General features: G+C 38.4%; 1 protein-coding gene across 4 annotated transcripts in view; it reads right to left on the bottom strand.

Annotated features, from left to right (window-relative positions):
* LOC136857270 (carnitine O-palmitoyltransferase 1, liver isoform) overlaps positions 1-16,918 on the bottom strand; it is a 216,899-nt gene that overhangs the window by 33,397 nt on the left and 166,584 nt on the right. For all 4 annotated transcript variants that reach the window (XM_068225118.1, XM_068225116.1, XM_068225115.1 and 1 more), the window contains exon 7: positions 13,751-13,950. In XM_068225118.1, coding sequence (XP_068081219.1) covers positions 13,751-13,950 — 200 coding nt within the window. The remainder of the gene's footprint in view (positions 1-13,750; positions 13,951-16,918) is intronic.

The raw sequence follows: 16,918 nt of genomic DNA, 5'->3' as shown, positions 1-16,918 counted from the left end.
GCATTGTCATGAAGGATTGTCATGAAGAAGAACCTCACCATGATGAAGTATGACACTCTCTATACGCTCCCAAACTGTAGTCCGTGGACCCCCGGGGGGCCACGACGATAATCCAAGGGGTCTGCTATAATAATGTAAGTTGAATTTGAAGAGTGAAATTTCATTGTACACACACAATTCACAGACCAATACGAAATTTAGGAACTATGTCTTCATTGTTGTTTGACTTACAGACAGTATATGTAAACTCTTAACTTGGCCTGGAGATGGGACAAGTCAGTAGCAGAAAAAGAAGCAATACTATAAGGCATTTTAGATGATATAATTGTGAGACACTTGGAATTGTTAGTATCAACACTCGGACTATATTTTCCACTTCTGGTTGAGAAAATCTTGTGGATCACAAATCCCTTCCTTGAAAGTGAAACATGAACTACCTTCCATTGAGGAAGATCAACTAGCCAAAGTATCTTGGCAGAGAGAAAGTAAAAAATAAACTGAAGTACGTTATGGGTGAAGAATCAGACAGAGTGGCATGTTTAGCTCCTGGAAGTTCCATGAATGTATCACAACTCCACGTCTCTGATTAACTTTTGGGTCCATGATATTTCCTATACCCTACAGTTTTTAGAAAGGAAATACTGCGTTTAATGCTTTTCATGATAACATACCTGTGCGAGTGTATATTTTCTGCTCCCATACAAATGAAGACGAAGTACAGAAAGAGAGCAAATGTAGAGGCTGATCTTCATGTAAGTTAAGTTAAATTAAACTTTAAAAGAAAGCAAATATTAGTTCTCAATTACCTAGGTATACAAATAAAGTCTAATTTGGTATCATTACAAAATTCTGTTATTTTTTGTTTGTTTACCGAATGCAGTATTATGTTTTGTGGCTAAGGGGTCCTTGGAAATGCACATGATGTATTCGGGGGTCCTCACACACAAAAAGTTTGGGAAACCCTGCAGTAAAGTAATGTGTCACTCGCCTTACAGTACACAATCATGTGGTCCAACATGTGGAATACTGTAATGCGACTTGTACCAATTTCTGTAGCTAACTCCCTCATTGTAAATCACTCATCCACCTCCAATAGGGACTGAATCCAATCAGAGTAATGAATTTCAAGCACATGACAAACTGCAAGTGACACATCCTCCACATTATTATATCCTCGCTGAAAGCCTGGCACCCAATAGTTTGCTGACTGGTATGGCAAGGCTTCTTCATTGTTGCAGATTTCTCAGAGATCTGCATGACTTTCCTTTATATTCTTTATGATGTGCTGCCTTAGTTTTAACCCATGCATACAGCTCATTCTAGGAAAACATCACTTCAGGGTGATCTAATTTCACACCATTACTTGACAGCCTTGTATTTGTCCAACTATGTACATTGCCGTATGATGAACAGTTACTCCTTTTCTCGAGATACAGTACACTGGGAACTGCAATGCCCTCACTTGTTTATACGAAATGACAGTGCGGCCACTACTTTCTTTCCAGCCCTTGTACAATTTGAAGAAAATGAAAGAGATCAAAAGTAAGGTAAGGTTTTATCACATATCTTATTTGATGTTATGATGAACAACTAAATCAAATGTCTATTGTTTATTTATTCATTCCATGTTAAGAAAACAGTATTTCTCTTATGGACTACAAGGAATGAACATACACCCTCTTAGACACTGATTATTCCACATGATTAAGAAATATTTCAATATACTTTTTATATTGTTATGAAAGAAAGAAAATGGATGAGGCATATTTTTGCCCTGAGTTAGTAAAACAACTACTTAATATTCTGTATTTAATAAATACGTCCGTAGGGAGGAAGTACAATGGTGGTAACAGCCATCCATCGCTTTATTGACTTCCTTCATTTTCCTTCTGAATTGCTCTGGCGGATGTTACGCGTAATCCGTCATGCTGTGAATTGCCGGCAGCTTATCACTGTTGAAGAGAAGTCACCTATTTATTTATGTGTGTGTTCTAATACTCTTGTACCATACAGCAGTTGTTACTGAAGATTTTGATGCTGTGGTATGCAGCGATACATCACAGCATGACTTGTACTGATACAGAAATTCGCTGCGATTTTTATCTGTGCTTGGTTTTGTTATTTAGCTTTTGTTTCTTAAGCGTATTATATTTTTGCCAAATATTTTCCACTTTTTCAACAAGCGCATTCAATTGTTACCATTCTTTTTGTGGGGTGATATGACAGCACAGTCGTACCTGGCGTCGCCTGGGCAAATTGATTAAATATAAAAATTATCTGTTGTCTATTTTCACCCAGTTTGCCTTGAACTTTAATACTGAGGTTTTGTATGTGCAGTAGTTTACCCCCCCCCCCCCCCCCCCCCAACCTTCCCCCACAAACCCCTGTACCCTAGATTTCAAAAAATATAATTTGCAGCTTACTTTTTCCCTTGTTTTATTTTGAACTTACGTACTGAGGTACACCAACATATACGTAACAAGCAACCAAAGGGAGCCCCAGGGACTCTCAACTTGGGAACATGGGTTGGCGATCATGGGGCCTTTAGCTAAGTCCTGACATTGCTTCCACTTACTTCTGGCAGGCTCCTCACTTTCATCTACCCTATCCGACCTCCCTTGGTCAACTCTCTTTCTTTTCGACCCCAATGGTATTAGGTTGTGAATCCTAGGGTTGCCTAGTTGTACAATAATCACCCCCACCATCACCTCAGGCTGGTTGAAGCAGCCGCAGGATAGCTAGTCCTTGAAGTACCGCCAGAATCTGATGTTGGAACACAATGCACAGGCAAAAAGTTTTGTTTGCTGCAAGCTGTTTCAGTCATGCAGGAGTTCTACTTAGGTTACTTGTTTGCTTCAGTCAACATTGGGAATTCAGGGTGAGGCAGTTAAAGGTAGCATGCAGTTATTTAAAAGGAATATTTATATTATTAAAAAAAAATTGCATGTGTAGTCGTGAAGACAAAACAGAGTACCATAATTTACGAATTGTTTATATCCATCTAAATGAAGCAAATATCTTTTTAGATGAACTGTGATGCTGAGAAACTTATGTCTGGACGAGAGAGGCCTTCCCAGTACCCTCCACCTTTCATTACCCCTGGTATAACTTCTCCAGAAGACAATGCACAGTACTCTTGAATATTATGTAGATATATATTAGAAAAAATTAGAAGAAGAAATACATTATTTTCCCTACAACAGACATTTTTATTTTAGTTTGTTTCACTTAGCTTAACCTCTCAGCTTGGGACAACTTACACAACCTACCTATCCTGTGCTGCAGGAGTAGTAAAGCACTAAGCATGCTACGAGTGCAGGCTCTTAGTTAATCGGGCATAAATGACAAGCGGTTCAATGAATTTTACCGAAATGGTCAGTATGTTATTAGTGCACAAACACACAAACAGCATAATTTACTGGAATTATCTAAGGTCAGTGAAGTGAAGAATCTTCTGAGCTTTAAAATGGACCTGAAATGATGCTGAACCTAATATAGAAGTAGCTAGTACTTGATTTTTTGAGAAATAATATCTCAATACAGGTTTCTGTACTATGCTCAATAACAACATACACAATACAAAAACTACATACATTTCCTCCACAGAAACCAGTACACATTCATTTACCCTCGATTGGAATGGAAATATCATACCGTGTGACCGCATCTGATGTTGGTATAAATATCTGCCTATACTACTATCATCTTTACGAACTCAACAGTATAAAAAAACTGAAAATTTTTCACACAGGACATAAGCAGTTATTTGCAGCATTCTGAGACCCATAATTTGCTGTAAACATTTCCCTTTGCCCTCTGTAATTATCCATGTCTTCTCACACAAACCCACCATTAATAACATTACGGCCAATATTTTCCCGTATATAAAAAGCAACATCAATGTCACAATCATTACTTTCACTCTCAAATTCTATTTCCTAGTCCTTGCTTAACGAAACTAAACTTTTCGTATCATAATTTGCTAAAACATCATTAATTTTCAAATTTGCGATCACAAGAAAACATTTAGCTGCCATGATGTCAACAACAGAACTTGTTGGTTTTTCAGACGTGACATATCATACATAATCAATAAATACTCGATAGATATATGCATCAAATGAAAGATCGATGCTTCGTCTACAGATATATATTACTATATTTGTACTGGTTCAAGAAATATTCGCTAGATAGAAGCACAAATCAGAAGCTGCTATGCACATGCAATGTACGTCACTCCGCGACAGAGAGCATTGGGGAGTTTGCGTGCAGTGTACGGCACTCCACGTTGAGTGGTTGAAGTCACAAGTAGCTTTCCGTTTAGGAGGATACATTTTTGAAAATTGATATCTTCATTCCTAATCTCACTCTTACCAGGCGAGTTGGCCGTGCGGTTAGAGGCATGCGGCTCTGAGTTTGCATCTGGAAGATAGTGGGTTCGAATCCCACTGTTGGCAGCCCTGAAGATGGTTTTCCATGGTTTCCCATTTTCACACCAGGCAAATGCTGGGGCTGTACCTTAATTAAGGTCATGGCCGCTTCTTTCCAACACCAAGGCCGCTTCCTTCCAACTCCAAGGCCTTTCCTACCCCTTCGTCGCCACAAGACCTATCTGTTTCGGTGCGACCTAAAGCCAATAGCAAAAAAATAAAAATAAATCTCATTCTTGATCAAAACAAAATAAAAAGTCAAAAGTTTCAAAGTTCATTCTTGTGGAATTAAGAAATGTATCTTAGTAACAATGGAGCTTATATTAAAAGGGCACTGTTATTATGCTTAATTCTTTTATGATTTAAGGGATGAACCCACAGCTATTGCAATTCCTTCGAATTTAAAAGCAACCACCACCACAACACTAGTATTTCATCAATGTCTTCTTCCTCAGAAGAAATCTTAACAAATAACTCACTGTCACTGTTATATGCATGTGCAGCTGTTTGAAACCAACATAAACATTTTGTCTTAGGCAGTTACAGCAGTTTGTCCGACTCAATGTGGTTCCAGCCACAGAGAGATAGGAAAGGAATACATAAGAGGACAAACATAATGGGCCGATTGCAGAAACGGTGTTTAGACAATGTTTACAGTTAAAAGATGTCTAAGTATGGTTGCCGCATTGCAAAGACATTATTTATCACTTAGACACTGTTTAAAACTGATATTCAACTGGCCATGTTTAAACACTGCTGAGAACACTATTTTACCTCAAATTTTAGGAGTGAATCACAATCAGAGATTATGTACCATGAAACATATGACACAAGGGACAGTCCGGTAACTGTCAACTTGACTACAATTCTTGGCAACCGATATATTTTATTTGGGATAATTTCCCCGGAATTATAGGGCACTTTGACTACATCCATATCAGAATAACTTGTCCTGATCGTCAGAGGGCTGTCACATACATCAACTGGGAGGGATTCATTTATTACATTTACTGCCAAGTAAGCAAACATGATAGTGACACTAAAAAGTCGGTTGTGTGTGGGTATTTTGCGGATAATCGTTGCGCTAATTCAGGTAAGTTTTCGGCAACTACCGGTATGAGATAGGAAAAGGCAAGGACTATGAAGGAAGAGCTGTGGCCATAATAACAGCCCCAGTATTTGCCTGATGTAAAAATGGGGAAACTATGGAAAACAATCTTGAGGTCTAATGATGGTGTGTTTCAAACGTACGATCTCTAGAATGCAAGCTACATTTACAGTATATGACCCATACAACTCTTTCGGTTACACAGTCCTATAGTTTCATCTTCCCTTTGCAGAAGATATTTAGATTACACTCACCTTAACAACACTATAATCAAAGCTACACTTCCTCGTATGGCAGCATGTTGCTTTAGTGTTAATCATGAGATTTTATTTCTGCCGAAAGAAATATTCTTATCTGTGGACAAGTTGCGCTCATGCTTAGCTATATTTGAGTAATGTGTAGGAAGACGACAGCTGACTAATGTTTGGTGCGCGCACCGATGAATTTCATTGGTTACAACAAGCAAAGAGTTGCATGGAAGATACTTCTATTTCCATTTTCAAACCAATATTAAAAGGCATCTAGCAAAACACCAGCTGAACATTGTTTATGCAATGGAAGATCGTGATTGACTCAGACGTTGTTTAGGCAGATGTCTAAGGCTTAAAATTAGTCATCATTTCTGCAGTCGGCCCAATGACAGGTCAAGTCATATACAGAAAGATCGGAACACTGAAAGGAACACACAACAGGAGAAACACAAAGACAAATTAGTGTGGGAAGAGTGAGAAACAGAAAGAAAACACAAAAGGTCAAGGACATTCTCCACATTTTCATACACTACCGTCTTCAGATAGATTGGCTCTCCCCTAATCAATCCCAGTTCTTATAGGTCCATTTCTTTTCAACCCGTGATGAGTTTGTTTCTGCTTCCCAGCTTCATCAGGAGGGCAGCCTTCAACACTCATTGAGGGGCTTTCCATTACTTACCGTACATTGACCTGTTGGGTTCCTTTCTACATTTGTGTTTGTTCTATGTTCCTATTCTTTAACTGTTTGTGTCCAGTGCCATAACTAAACAGTTAGCATGCTGATGTTTGGTCTCCGGGGCCCTGGGCTTGATTCCTGGCCAGGTTGGGGGATATTAACCTTCAATTTTTAATTCTGAATGTGTGCGCTGTCTTCAGCATTAGAATTCATCAGAGATAGGACCCATCCTCACAAATGTGCAGGTCACCCATAAGGCATCAACCAGCAAAACCTGCACCAAGCCCCGCCAGAAGCCACACACCATTATTATTACCATCTGTATCCATCCTCCCATTTTCCTTTCTTTATCTAGCTTTCATTATATCCCCCAAGTCCCACATCAAGACTGAAGAACCATTATCGTGGAATCGTGATTCGTCCGACAACAGGATTTTTATTAAGGGTTATGAACTTCTGCTTACTTACTGCTAGAAAACATGTTTTAGGATTTCGCCATATATTTTGTGTATGTTTCAATATGGCTGATGATGACCGCGAGAAGGGTTGAAACTAGTACCATGTAATGTAAATATTGTAAATACAACTTAGTATTGAATAGGTGGAAAACTCTACTGTGCATTATTTATATGTTAACAGGATTTTTGGCAGGGAAACTGCATCATTTTCTAGATTTCCTAATAGCCACCAACAGAAATACATTACAGATTTGAAATTCCCCTCCCGTGGAGATCCTAGTTTAGTTGTAGATGAAGCGATATTTATGCACATGCAGTATTATAGTATGGAAGCCTGCCTGATGTTCACCTGTTGTGCAAGTGTATGTGTTGTTTTTTAATTGCGAGCTGTGTCCAGAACAGCCTTCTCAGAGGGAAATGTTTGATAAATTTCCAAGTTCTCTGAAAAAATTTCAAAAAAGCTAGGTAAACAACTGATAGGGAATCTGCCACCAGAGCGACAGCCCTAAATGCAGATCATTGATGACTAACTGACTGATTGATGGATTACAATAATACGAATCGTATTGCCTCAGCTACCGTGTGCAGACATTTGAATATGATGCCATCTGGCTGTCTGCTTGTCAATTTTAAAGTTCCATTTTACTCTAGTCCTACTAGATGGCAAACCAAGTAAACAGAAACTTTCTTGGGCATCTATGGGTGAGATTTAATGAATTTTGTTGGGTAAACACCAAATGTATCACCAGAGATCTTTTATATGCCGACACCGTATGGCATGAGGTGTCGAATGGACTTTTTTCTGCCCTTCAAAAATCCGACTACCCCTGCCGGGTTTGAACCTGCTATCTTGGGATCCGGAGGCCGATATTCTACCACTGATCCACTGACTTACTTCATCCTGACTGTACAGCAGTGCTGTGTGAGCAGATCACAAAGACAAAAATAGTGGCACTTTACTGCTTGCGTGTGTCACATACTGGCCTGTGTTTTTAAGCAGTGAAACTTCATATCAATGTAATAATTTTCGTACAATATAAAATTTGAACTATCAATACTACATTTCATTAATTGGTAGGCTAGTGTTTGACCACACGCACTATGACACAGCTGTGAGTGAGACTTGTATTAGGAATGTCTAACAGGAAGTTCCTTCTCCAGTTTGCTGTTTTCTATGCTCTCTATGTCACTGCATTGTAGTTTTAAGTGTTAATTTCATGTTTCACTATACCTGGTCACTTGGCACAACATCTTAATATAGTTTACACGGTACTCTAATATACAATAAATGAGTGAAAAGATGTTATATTTTTCGAACAGTCTATAGTTACATGTCAGGAAAAATAATAGCATTTTGAATTGATTGTCATGTCGCTGACACGGTGCGTCCCACAACTCATGTACAAAAGGGCGAGCGGTTCAAACAAGAATCGAATCACAACCTCTCAGTGTAACAAATTAGGTAAACCAAGAGTCATAGATTAAGGAAAAGGGAAACTCAGCTCCAAGATTCATATCAATGGCATAGCAAAATGCCGAATTAAGAAAGTACTCAGAATTCAGTGTAATAACACATCTGAGAGTAAGTTCAATTCATATATAAATTACCATAAAGAGAACGCAGTTCTTGAAAAGTTGAAACTAACCGGGGCATGCTGAAATATTAGAACACACTACAGGATGTTTGTGCTGTCCTTATCAGTGTACATATTCAAAGGGCAGTAGATGAGAACTCGGAAGGATGCACGTAGCCATGGAAAGTCACATGTTTTCCAAAGCTTCACGGAAAGACCGATTACGGCAATTTCACTGGGGAAGGGATGGCGTCAACCAATAGGAAAATGCCTACTCAGGAACACAAGTAGAACAAAGTCGACGCTGAATCGTAGGTTCAAGAAACACAAGAGGTAATTTAAGGGAGGCAATCGGGCAGTCCGAGAGACAGTCATTAATGTGAGGCCAAGTCAGGCAACAGTTGTAAATCGGTCAGGCTGGGAGTCGCCAGCGAATAGTGAGAAGATAGTAAGTGAGGGCTCAGAGTCAGAGCTTAGCAATCAGGGAGTGGCATTCGATAAATCACGGCCACAGTAAGCCATTGAGCAGTCTGCCAGGAAATCACTTGAAGTCAGATCGGAAGTTGAGGGTTGGAAGCAACTCCTAAGCGGGTCAAGTAGGGTCTGCAGAGGCAGAAACGGAAGCCAAGTAGGCAGTTGTGATTAATCAGGCAATTAAACAATAAATAAGTTGGGAGCTGATCATCACAACTACACAGTCGCTGCATATGGACAATTCTGAGTAGTGAACCAAAGACTGCACGCTAGCATTGGTCATTTTCTTCAGCTGATCACTTGATAGTCCATGGAGGAGATCACAAATTGAAGAAAAAAACATTACGGGAACCTTTCAGGCATTAAAGGTTAAAATCATCAGGTCAGAGACTCGAGTATGGGAGAAGAACTCGCTTACGACCGGGAGGACAATTGGGAAGAGGAAATCACGGATGGGGTAGACACAGACAGCAATAGAATTCAATATAAGGAAAGGCATCCAGTCTAGAGACTTAAGAATTACCAGAACTGCATTCTCTTCATGGGTATAACGTGTGAAGTGTTCAAGCCTAGCGAGTGTTAGTAAGTGTCAGTGAACATCGTAGGAAGAAGAAAGAAGACTTCACAGGGAGCTCCTTAGATTGGAAGATAAGTATTAACCAAAACTATCTCTTGAAGGAAAAATAGGGAACCAAAGACTTTCTAGCAGCTTGGATGTAATAGGGTAGGAAGTTCCCTAACAAGGAAAAGAGAAGAATTATCACTCAGAATTGTACATAATTGTGTATATTTATATGTATACTAGCTGATGTACCTGTGCTTTGCTACGGAATTCTACACTGTATATGGAATTCCAGTGTACATGTTGTGTGCAAAATTGTATTAAATTGCATAGCTCTTAATGTTACCCTAGAAACGCAACGGGGAAGTCGCCAAACATATTTTCTCATATAAAGAATGAGTCAGGGAATTTCCACTGTAATGGTAGACCCGCTTGGATACCATCAGTCACAATCAGGTTGGGGAGTTTTCATTATAATGGTAGACACTCACTATCCACCTGCTTTTTTACATCCTCAGAAAGACTATCTTACTGGTTTTCCTAACTGAAATGAACATACATTGCTATTAAGTGCTCGATGAAATGAAACACCATGCATTTTCTCACTTTTAATGAACAGGACTACAGTGCCAATCTAAGAGTCCAAAGTTTCAGACCTGGAATGACCAAGCCGCAGACAGCCGTGGTTCGTGAACATTCTTCGTCTTTTTTCAGCGGGGAGAGGGTCGAATAGTGGCGACTCCCAGGGCACAAACTATGCTCTTTTACTAATCTGTTTCCTAGGAGTACCCAATGAGTCGGAAAATATCAATTCACAACACTGGCGGCGGAAAAATCTATCTGACTTGGAGGCAAATTTTTCCTCCAAGCCAGAGGAGAAACCCCCTCTTCGCTGAAAATTTGGAATAAAATGAATGTAGAATTTAGTAAAAGTGAATAGGAAGAAGATTTCCTTAAGGAACAGCTCTTTTCAGGGTTGAATTTTGAGTTATTTAGTGAATTGTGGTGCTATCATTTGGAATAGGCCTAAATTGTTATTCTAGACCAGGTACTACTACTTCTACTACTACTACTACTACGTCAGATTCTGCCTTAAGTATGCACACTGCTCATTCAAAACAGTGCGTCAGAGCAGGGATCGAATAACAGGAATACTATGAAGAACCAGTGTGTTACGTACCAGCTGCATCAGAAAATGTATGGACCAGAGGAATGGCATGCTAAAGAAAGTTTTCTAACTCCCTGACTATTTCCCACAGGCTTTTCATTCAGGCTTTTATACTCGGTACGCAGCAGTAATCCCATCTATCGGAGTTGAGAGGCAGCATAATAGAGAAATAACATCACAACAAACCATGGTCAATGTAATGTTATTGTTGATCAATGTTATGCATTTTCGAAATTGTAGGCCTTCACATTAGCCGGCCCCCTGGTGTAGGGGTAGCATGCCTGCCTCTTACCCGGAGGCCCTGGGTTCGATTCCTGGCCAGGTCACGGGTTTTTATCTAGATCTGAGGGCTGGTTCGAGGTCCACTCAGCCTACGTGATTAGAATTGAGGAGCTATCTGACGATGAGATAGCGGCCCCGGTCTAGAAAGCCAAGAAAAACAGCCGAGAGGATTCGTCGTGCTGACCATACGACACCTCATAATCTGCAGGCCTTCGAGCTGAGCAATGGTCACTGGTACGCCAAGGCCCTTCAAGGGCTGTAGTGCCATGGGGTTTGGTTTGGTTTAGGCCTTCACATTTAGTTTTCTTCGACTCTGAAATACCACTCATCATAGTCTGTACGTTAAAACTGAATAAAACACAAATGATCGGAAATTGTATTCTCTGTAATACTTTTTGATGGGACCAAAAACACAGGTATTGAAAAATTAAACTTTAGGCACCTTCCCCTAAACTACAATTTCATCCAGGATGAATAAAACTGTTTATAGCTTAGACTGTAGTTTCTTATTCCCTGATTCTATATATCGATTTTCATTAAATTCTGTTAACCCATTTTCTTGTGGCTCGGCGTCGATATGGACTTCAACAAAAATACAAATTCATGAATATCTGTGTTATCATAGCCGCAACAGTAAAAATGTATAAGACATAAATGGTCAGAAATTTAATTCTATATAACTTTGGTTATGCAGTATTTATCGATACAACCACTAATAATATAAATATTTGAGAATTAAATTTCAGGCCTTCTCCTAAACTACCATTTCATTCAGCGTGAATAAAATGATTTATAGCCTAAATTATAGTGGCTCATTCTCTGACTTTTTATACCAGTTTTCGATGAGATAGGACCACTAATGACGTAAATATTTAAGAATTAAATTTCAGGCCTTCCCCTAATCTACCATTTAACTCAGCGTGAATACAATTATTTTTTAGCCTTGATTATACCGACTTATTCCCAGACTTTGCATACCAAATTTTATTAAGATAGGACCACTAATAATATAAATATTTGAAATTTTTTTTAGACCTTCCCCTAAACTACCATTTCTATCAGCGTGAATATAATTATTTATAGCTTAGTTTGTAGCGACTTATTCCCGGACTTTGCATACCGATTTTCATTAAATTCTCTTTAGCCGTTTTCTAGTGATGCGTGTACAGACAGACAGACAGACAGACAGACAGACAGACAGACAGACAGACAGACAGACAGACAGACAGACAGACAGACAGACAGACAGACAGACAGACAGACAGACAGACAGACAGACAGACAGACAGACAGACAGACAGACAGACAGACATGTAAAAAGTGCATTTCCTTGTTACTGTGGACACGACCGATACAGAAATATCATTCTTTTCAAATTCTGAGCAATGTACAGACAAAAATCTTAGTTTATATATATATCAGAGTAACTTTCAGCAAACTTTCAATATATTCAGATCTTGTAGAATCAGTTGTGCTTTAGAACCCTATCCAGGCCCCAGCCTGATCTATCCTATAGGATATGACACATTTGCAAGATGTACTGCTGCATCAAACCAGTCTATGGACTGATGACTCAAACAACAACACACTTACAGTGCATTAGTACCATATGGGATGCCAGCAGAGAAATGTCAACCTTATGAGAATCACACACAGAACAAAATATTGGTAGAGGCAGCTGATTCACCTGGTATCTTAGGTACACAAGAACCTCATTTATCCAGCCCTCATTAATCCGAATCGAAAATAATACAAATTTAATTTTACTTGTACAGTATTTCTTTTCTTGCGTTGACTATTCTTGAATGTTTTTTCCACCAAGGATATTTAAGTAATTCGGCCACGGTCTATCAAAGATACCGCTTCAGTGTTTGCGTGGAACTGTGAATGGGGAACCATGGAAATCCATTCTCAGGACGGCTGAGGTGGGATTCAAACCCACGCTCTGAATGCATCGCACTATTAATTCACTGATGGTGAATTCGAAAATGAAACCCGTGCTCCATCAGAAGAAATGACTTGTGGAGAGGCAACAATGCAGCTGGACAAACTGATGGCCTACTTAGAATCCTTGATTGAAACAAAACCCACAGAACTGTTGTTAGTAAAACTTCTTCATGATCGTGCTGCGCACAAACTCTATACAAATGTAAAACAGAAAAAAACCCTCACACATTACTTATTTTAAAATGTATAAAAAGTGTTCTTATATTTTTTGTACAACTGAAGAAAAGGTATTATTGTACAACTTATGTTAATAGATTATATTATAGCATGTATTGTATTCATTTTAGTTTTTTCCGGATTATCTGGATTTTCAATAATCTGGATCCGTTCCGGTCCAACTTAATCCGGATAAATGAGGTTCTTGTGTACTGTTATAGCTTTCGCCTAGTTTTACAGCTAGCAAAACTGCTTCCAAGCTGGCTAAGAGTGGGATTTTAACCCATTTCCTTTCTCAGTCATGCTATTGGAGGCCCAGACACCTCATTCTTACAATAAACCTTACAGAATTGTGATAGAATTGGGAATAACCAGGATCAATTAACAAGTAATATAACACTAAACTATAGTAGCAGGTACCACTTTTCACTCTAGTCTGAAAACTGAAATAATTTTAATCTGGTTTTTATAACAAGTAATCTCTATCACAAACAAACCAGCCTAAATAGATAACTACTCAAATAAGACTCAGAATTTTGATCTTTAATTGTATTAATTTAAGAATTGAGACTATTGATACAAGGGATCTTATGCAAAAACTTACGCTTCTATTTCACATGGTGTCAGAATGCGATGTCTATAATAAATGATCACTTTATAATAACGCCCTCGGTGATATACAACAACATGCTTCGAGTCACTGTAATGAACAATACTGTCTGTCTCCACACCTGGTACTCTTGTAGTATTGAACATACGCTCATACTGTGAAGAGCATAACGGTATAGTACCTTGGACCATGATCTGTAGGAAAACAAAAAATTATTCTAATTAGTCAACAATTCACAACGTTCTCAGCAATAACTAGAAAATTATATTAAATTTAACTTGTTAAAGAAGATATGACAACATGATTAACAGAGTGAAACTATTATGCGGCACGAAAGATAGGAACACACAAAAGAAAGAACACAATGACAGGCTACTGTTAGTAGAGGGAGCAAACATAGGGTTACCAGGTATGTACGTTCAGTCTTCAGCCCAAGGCTGGTTAGATCCTCAACAGCTCCACCATCAGTGATCATAGACGGCCTAGGTATCACTGAAAAGGCATACTAGGGAAATGTGGAGTAAGGCAGTAATGAAAGCAAGGGGAACTTCATTTCAGTGGCCTGTAGGCAACTTTTTATAGGTCTAGTCAATGTTGCTGATTCCAGTCTGTACATTAAAATTGGTACAAGATATGTTTTATACAGTGTGTGGGAAAATGTGTCATCCTAAAGTAGCTGACGAATGGAGTGGCATAATTTGTGATGCAGCTTGTATTCTATTCTCTATTTCCTGGTTTACGGCATTGGATCTGAAGTTATGAATTATATCTACTTGTTCGTTTCGCATTTGCAGGTGGACTGCTTCAGGATTTCCACCGCAAATGGTTTAGTTCAGCTGATGCTCACTGATACACCTTTTTAAGGACACTTTCTCTCAAAGCCTTGATACTTTTTCAATACTGGTATATGAATTTTTAATTTAAACAGTGTTATGTGGCTGAAGATGTTAATAATATATGAAACATGTACCACTTTTAACCAATAAGTTTTAACCAATAACTAATGTATCGACAAGGTGGAAAATAAAAAATGCTTGTGAATAGTTTTTTCCTTGAGCTATAATCTCATCTGGCATTTCTTTATGTCTCAGACAATTCCCATAAGTGCTTATGTGCTACACGATCTCAAAGAATATAACTTTAACCATACCATTCTTATCCCAATCATTTTCAAAGAGCATTCTTGTCCAAAAAAAAATAAGGTCTGGGTTGATTTGTTCAGTCTAAATCCGTGTTGTTCTTCCTCAAGGTTAGGTTCAAAAAAATGTTCTTACTTTTCTCTTCAGGATGGAAGGGTTATACTTCTACAGTTGTTACACTTCTTTCGGCCACCTTTCATAAATAGTGGAATAATCACACTTTGCCTCCTGTCACTGCGGATTTCAGTTTCTTCCTAAATTAAATTTAGTACTCTGTACAATCGTTGTATTCCAGGTTCTCCATGGGCTTTGATCATGTCCATACTAAACTGATCCAATCCTGTAGACTGGTTGTTTTTCATTTTAGATATTGCTGCCTCTACTTCAACCAGGTCAAACTTCCTGCATTGTTGTTTATAGGGTTTGTAGGATGATCTTCTGGGTCGTCAGTTGTATTCCAGTTCAATAAGTGGTTGGAATATCTACTGAACTCTTGTAGTATTTCATTTTCATTTCCAGTTACCTCTTCATTTAGAAGTTCTACTGTGTTGACAGCACTATTATCACGTCATTTATTTTTAACAATGCTATACAGGGGCTTCTTGTGTTTGTCTTGCCCTATTCTAATTGCAAGATCTTCTTTGCAATTCCGTTTCTCAATGTCAACTATTTTTGACCTGTAATCCCTATTCTCTGTGAAATGACAGTTTCCTTTAGTTACACCTCTGATCTCCTCTGGGAAGTGTTTACAATATGCACCTTCCTTCATACAAGGTAAACACTGATCGATTCCACCACAGGAATTATACATTTTATTACTAACTCAAAAAGTCTTATCAGGAATTTTGATACTTACATACTGGTCAAAGGAGGTGGTGGTGGTGATGGTGCATGAAAAGAGCTGCACCACCTCAAGAAGAGGACTCGAGTTTACATTATTATTACATTGGAGCACTTTAATCAGTCATATACATTAAATAGTCAGCTTTCAGCTTTTTCTTCCGCTCCCAAAACTTCTCCATCCTGTCGGACCTGACCGCTTTTTCCCCTGTAGTGCGAGTTCATTCCACAGTCAAGCAGGTCTATTATGAGAATAATCTTATACTAGAAACACTACTACATTGTAGACATTGTCTACTACTACTACATGCATGTGATATCCATAGATACATAGAAAGATCATCGACTCACTTACCTAGAATTAAGAAAATGAGAAACATTATTAATACCCCTAAGTAAAACAATAATATGACATTAAAAATATTTTCGACAGTCAAGCTATGAACCAGAAAATTTATAAAGAGAGTTTGTCATGTTATCCATTTACCTATACATGCTCATCATTTAGAGTTAAAACAGAGGGCTGTTCCTTATCAAACCAGCACCGAGTTGAAACTGTCTTTCTGTTGATTTTTTAAGAAATTTAGGATTTTTCCTGAATTAATCACATTATACTGCAGTTCTAGTGAAGGATTGCTTAACCAGGCTAAAGCATTGTGGTAGTATACTATTGACCATGGAAGAGAGCTGGAGAAAATAGTCTCTGATTTTACTAACGAAAACTAGATACTACAGATTTGTAAGCATTCTATTTCACATGTCAGATGTGTATATGTTCAATATGCTGTATCTTATTCTTATCCACATTGAAAGAATAGGTGCCAACAGCAACTTCTTTGGTAACTTAGTACGGTAGCCATATTTCATTACAATCAGCTATGTGTATGGAATACCGGTACGTTTTATATCCAAAATAAAATAATTCTACTGACTTTTTAAATAATTAGGATTTTTTCTGAATTATTCAGATGATGTTAAAGTTTTGGTGCAAACCACACCTCTTAACTCATTATAGTGCAGGAATTTGAGTTTTGCGAAAGATACACACTAGCAAATTATATATGTATATCGTTGTCCGAGAATACGTTTTTCTCCTGCAATTCTTCTTAAAGTCTGTTGGCTCTGTGGAGATGTCACTGATGACTGATTAAGCCAGTCTTTGCATGAAACATGCGACCACACA

Source organism: Anabrus simplex, chromosome 1 (assembly GCF_040414725.1).
Source record: "Anabrus simplex isolate iqAnaSimp1 chromosome 1, ASM4041472v1, whole genome shotgun sequence".
Taxonomy (NCBI): Eukaryota; Metazoa; Arthropoda; class Insecta; order Orthoptera; family Tettigoniidae; genus Anabrus; species Anabrus simplex.
Note: the sequence above shows the minus strand (reverse complement) of the source record. Positions and strands in the feature narration are given on the sequence as shown.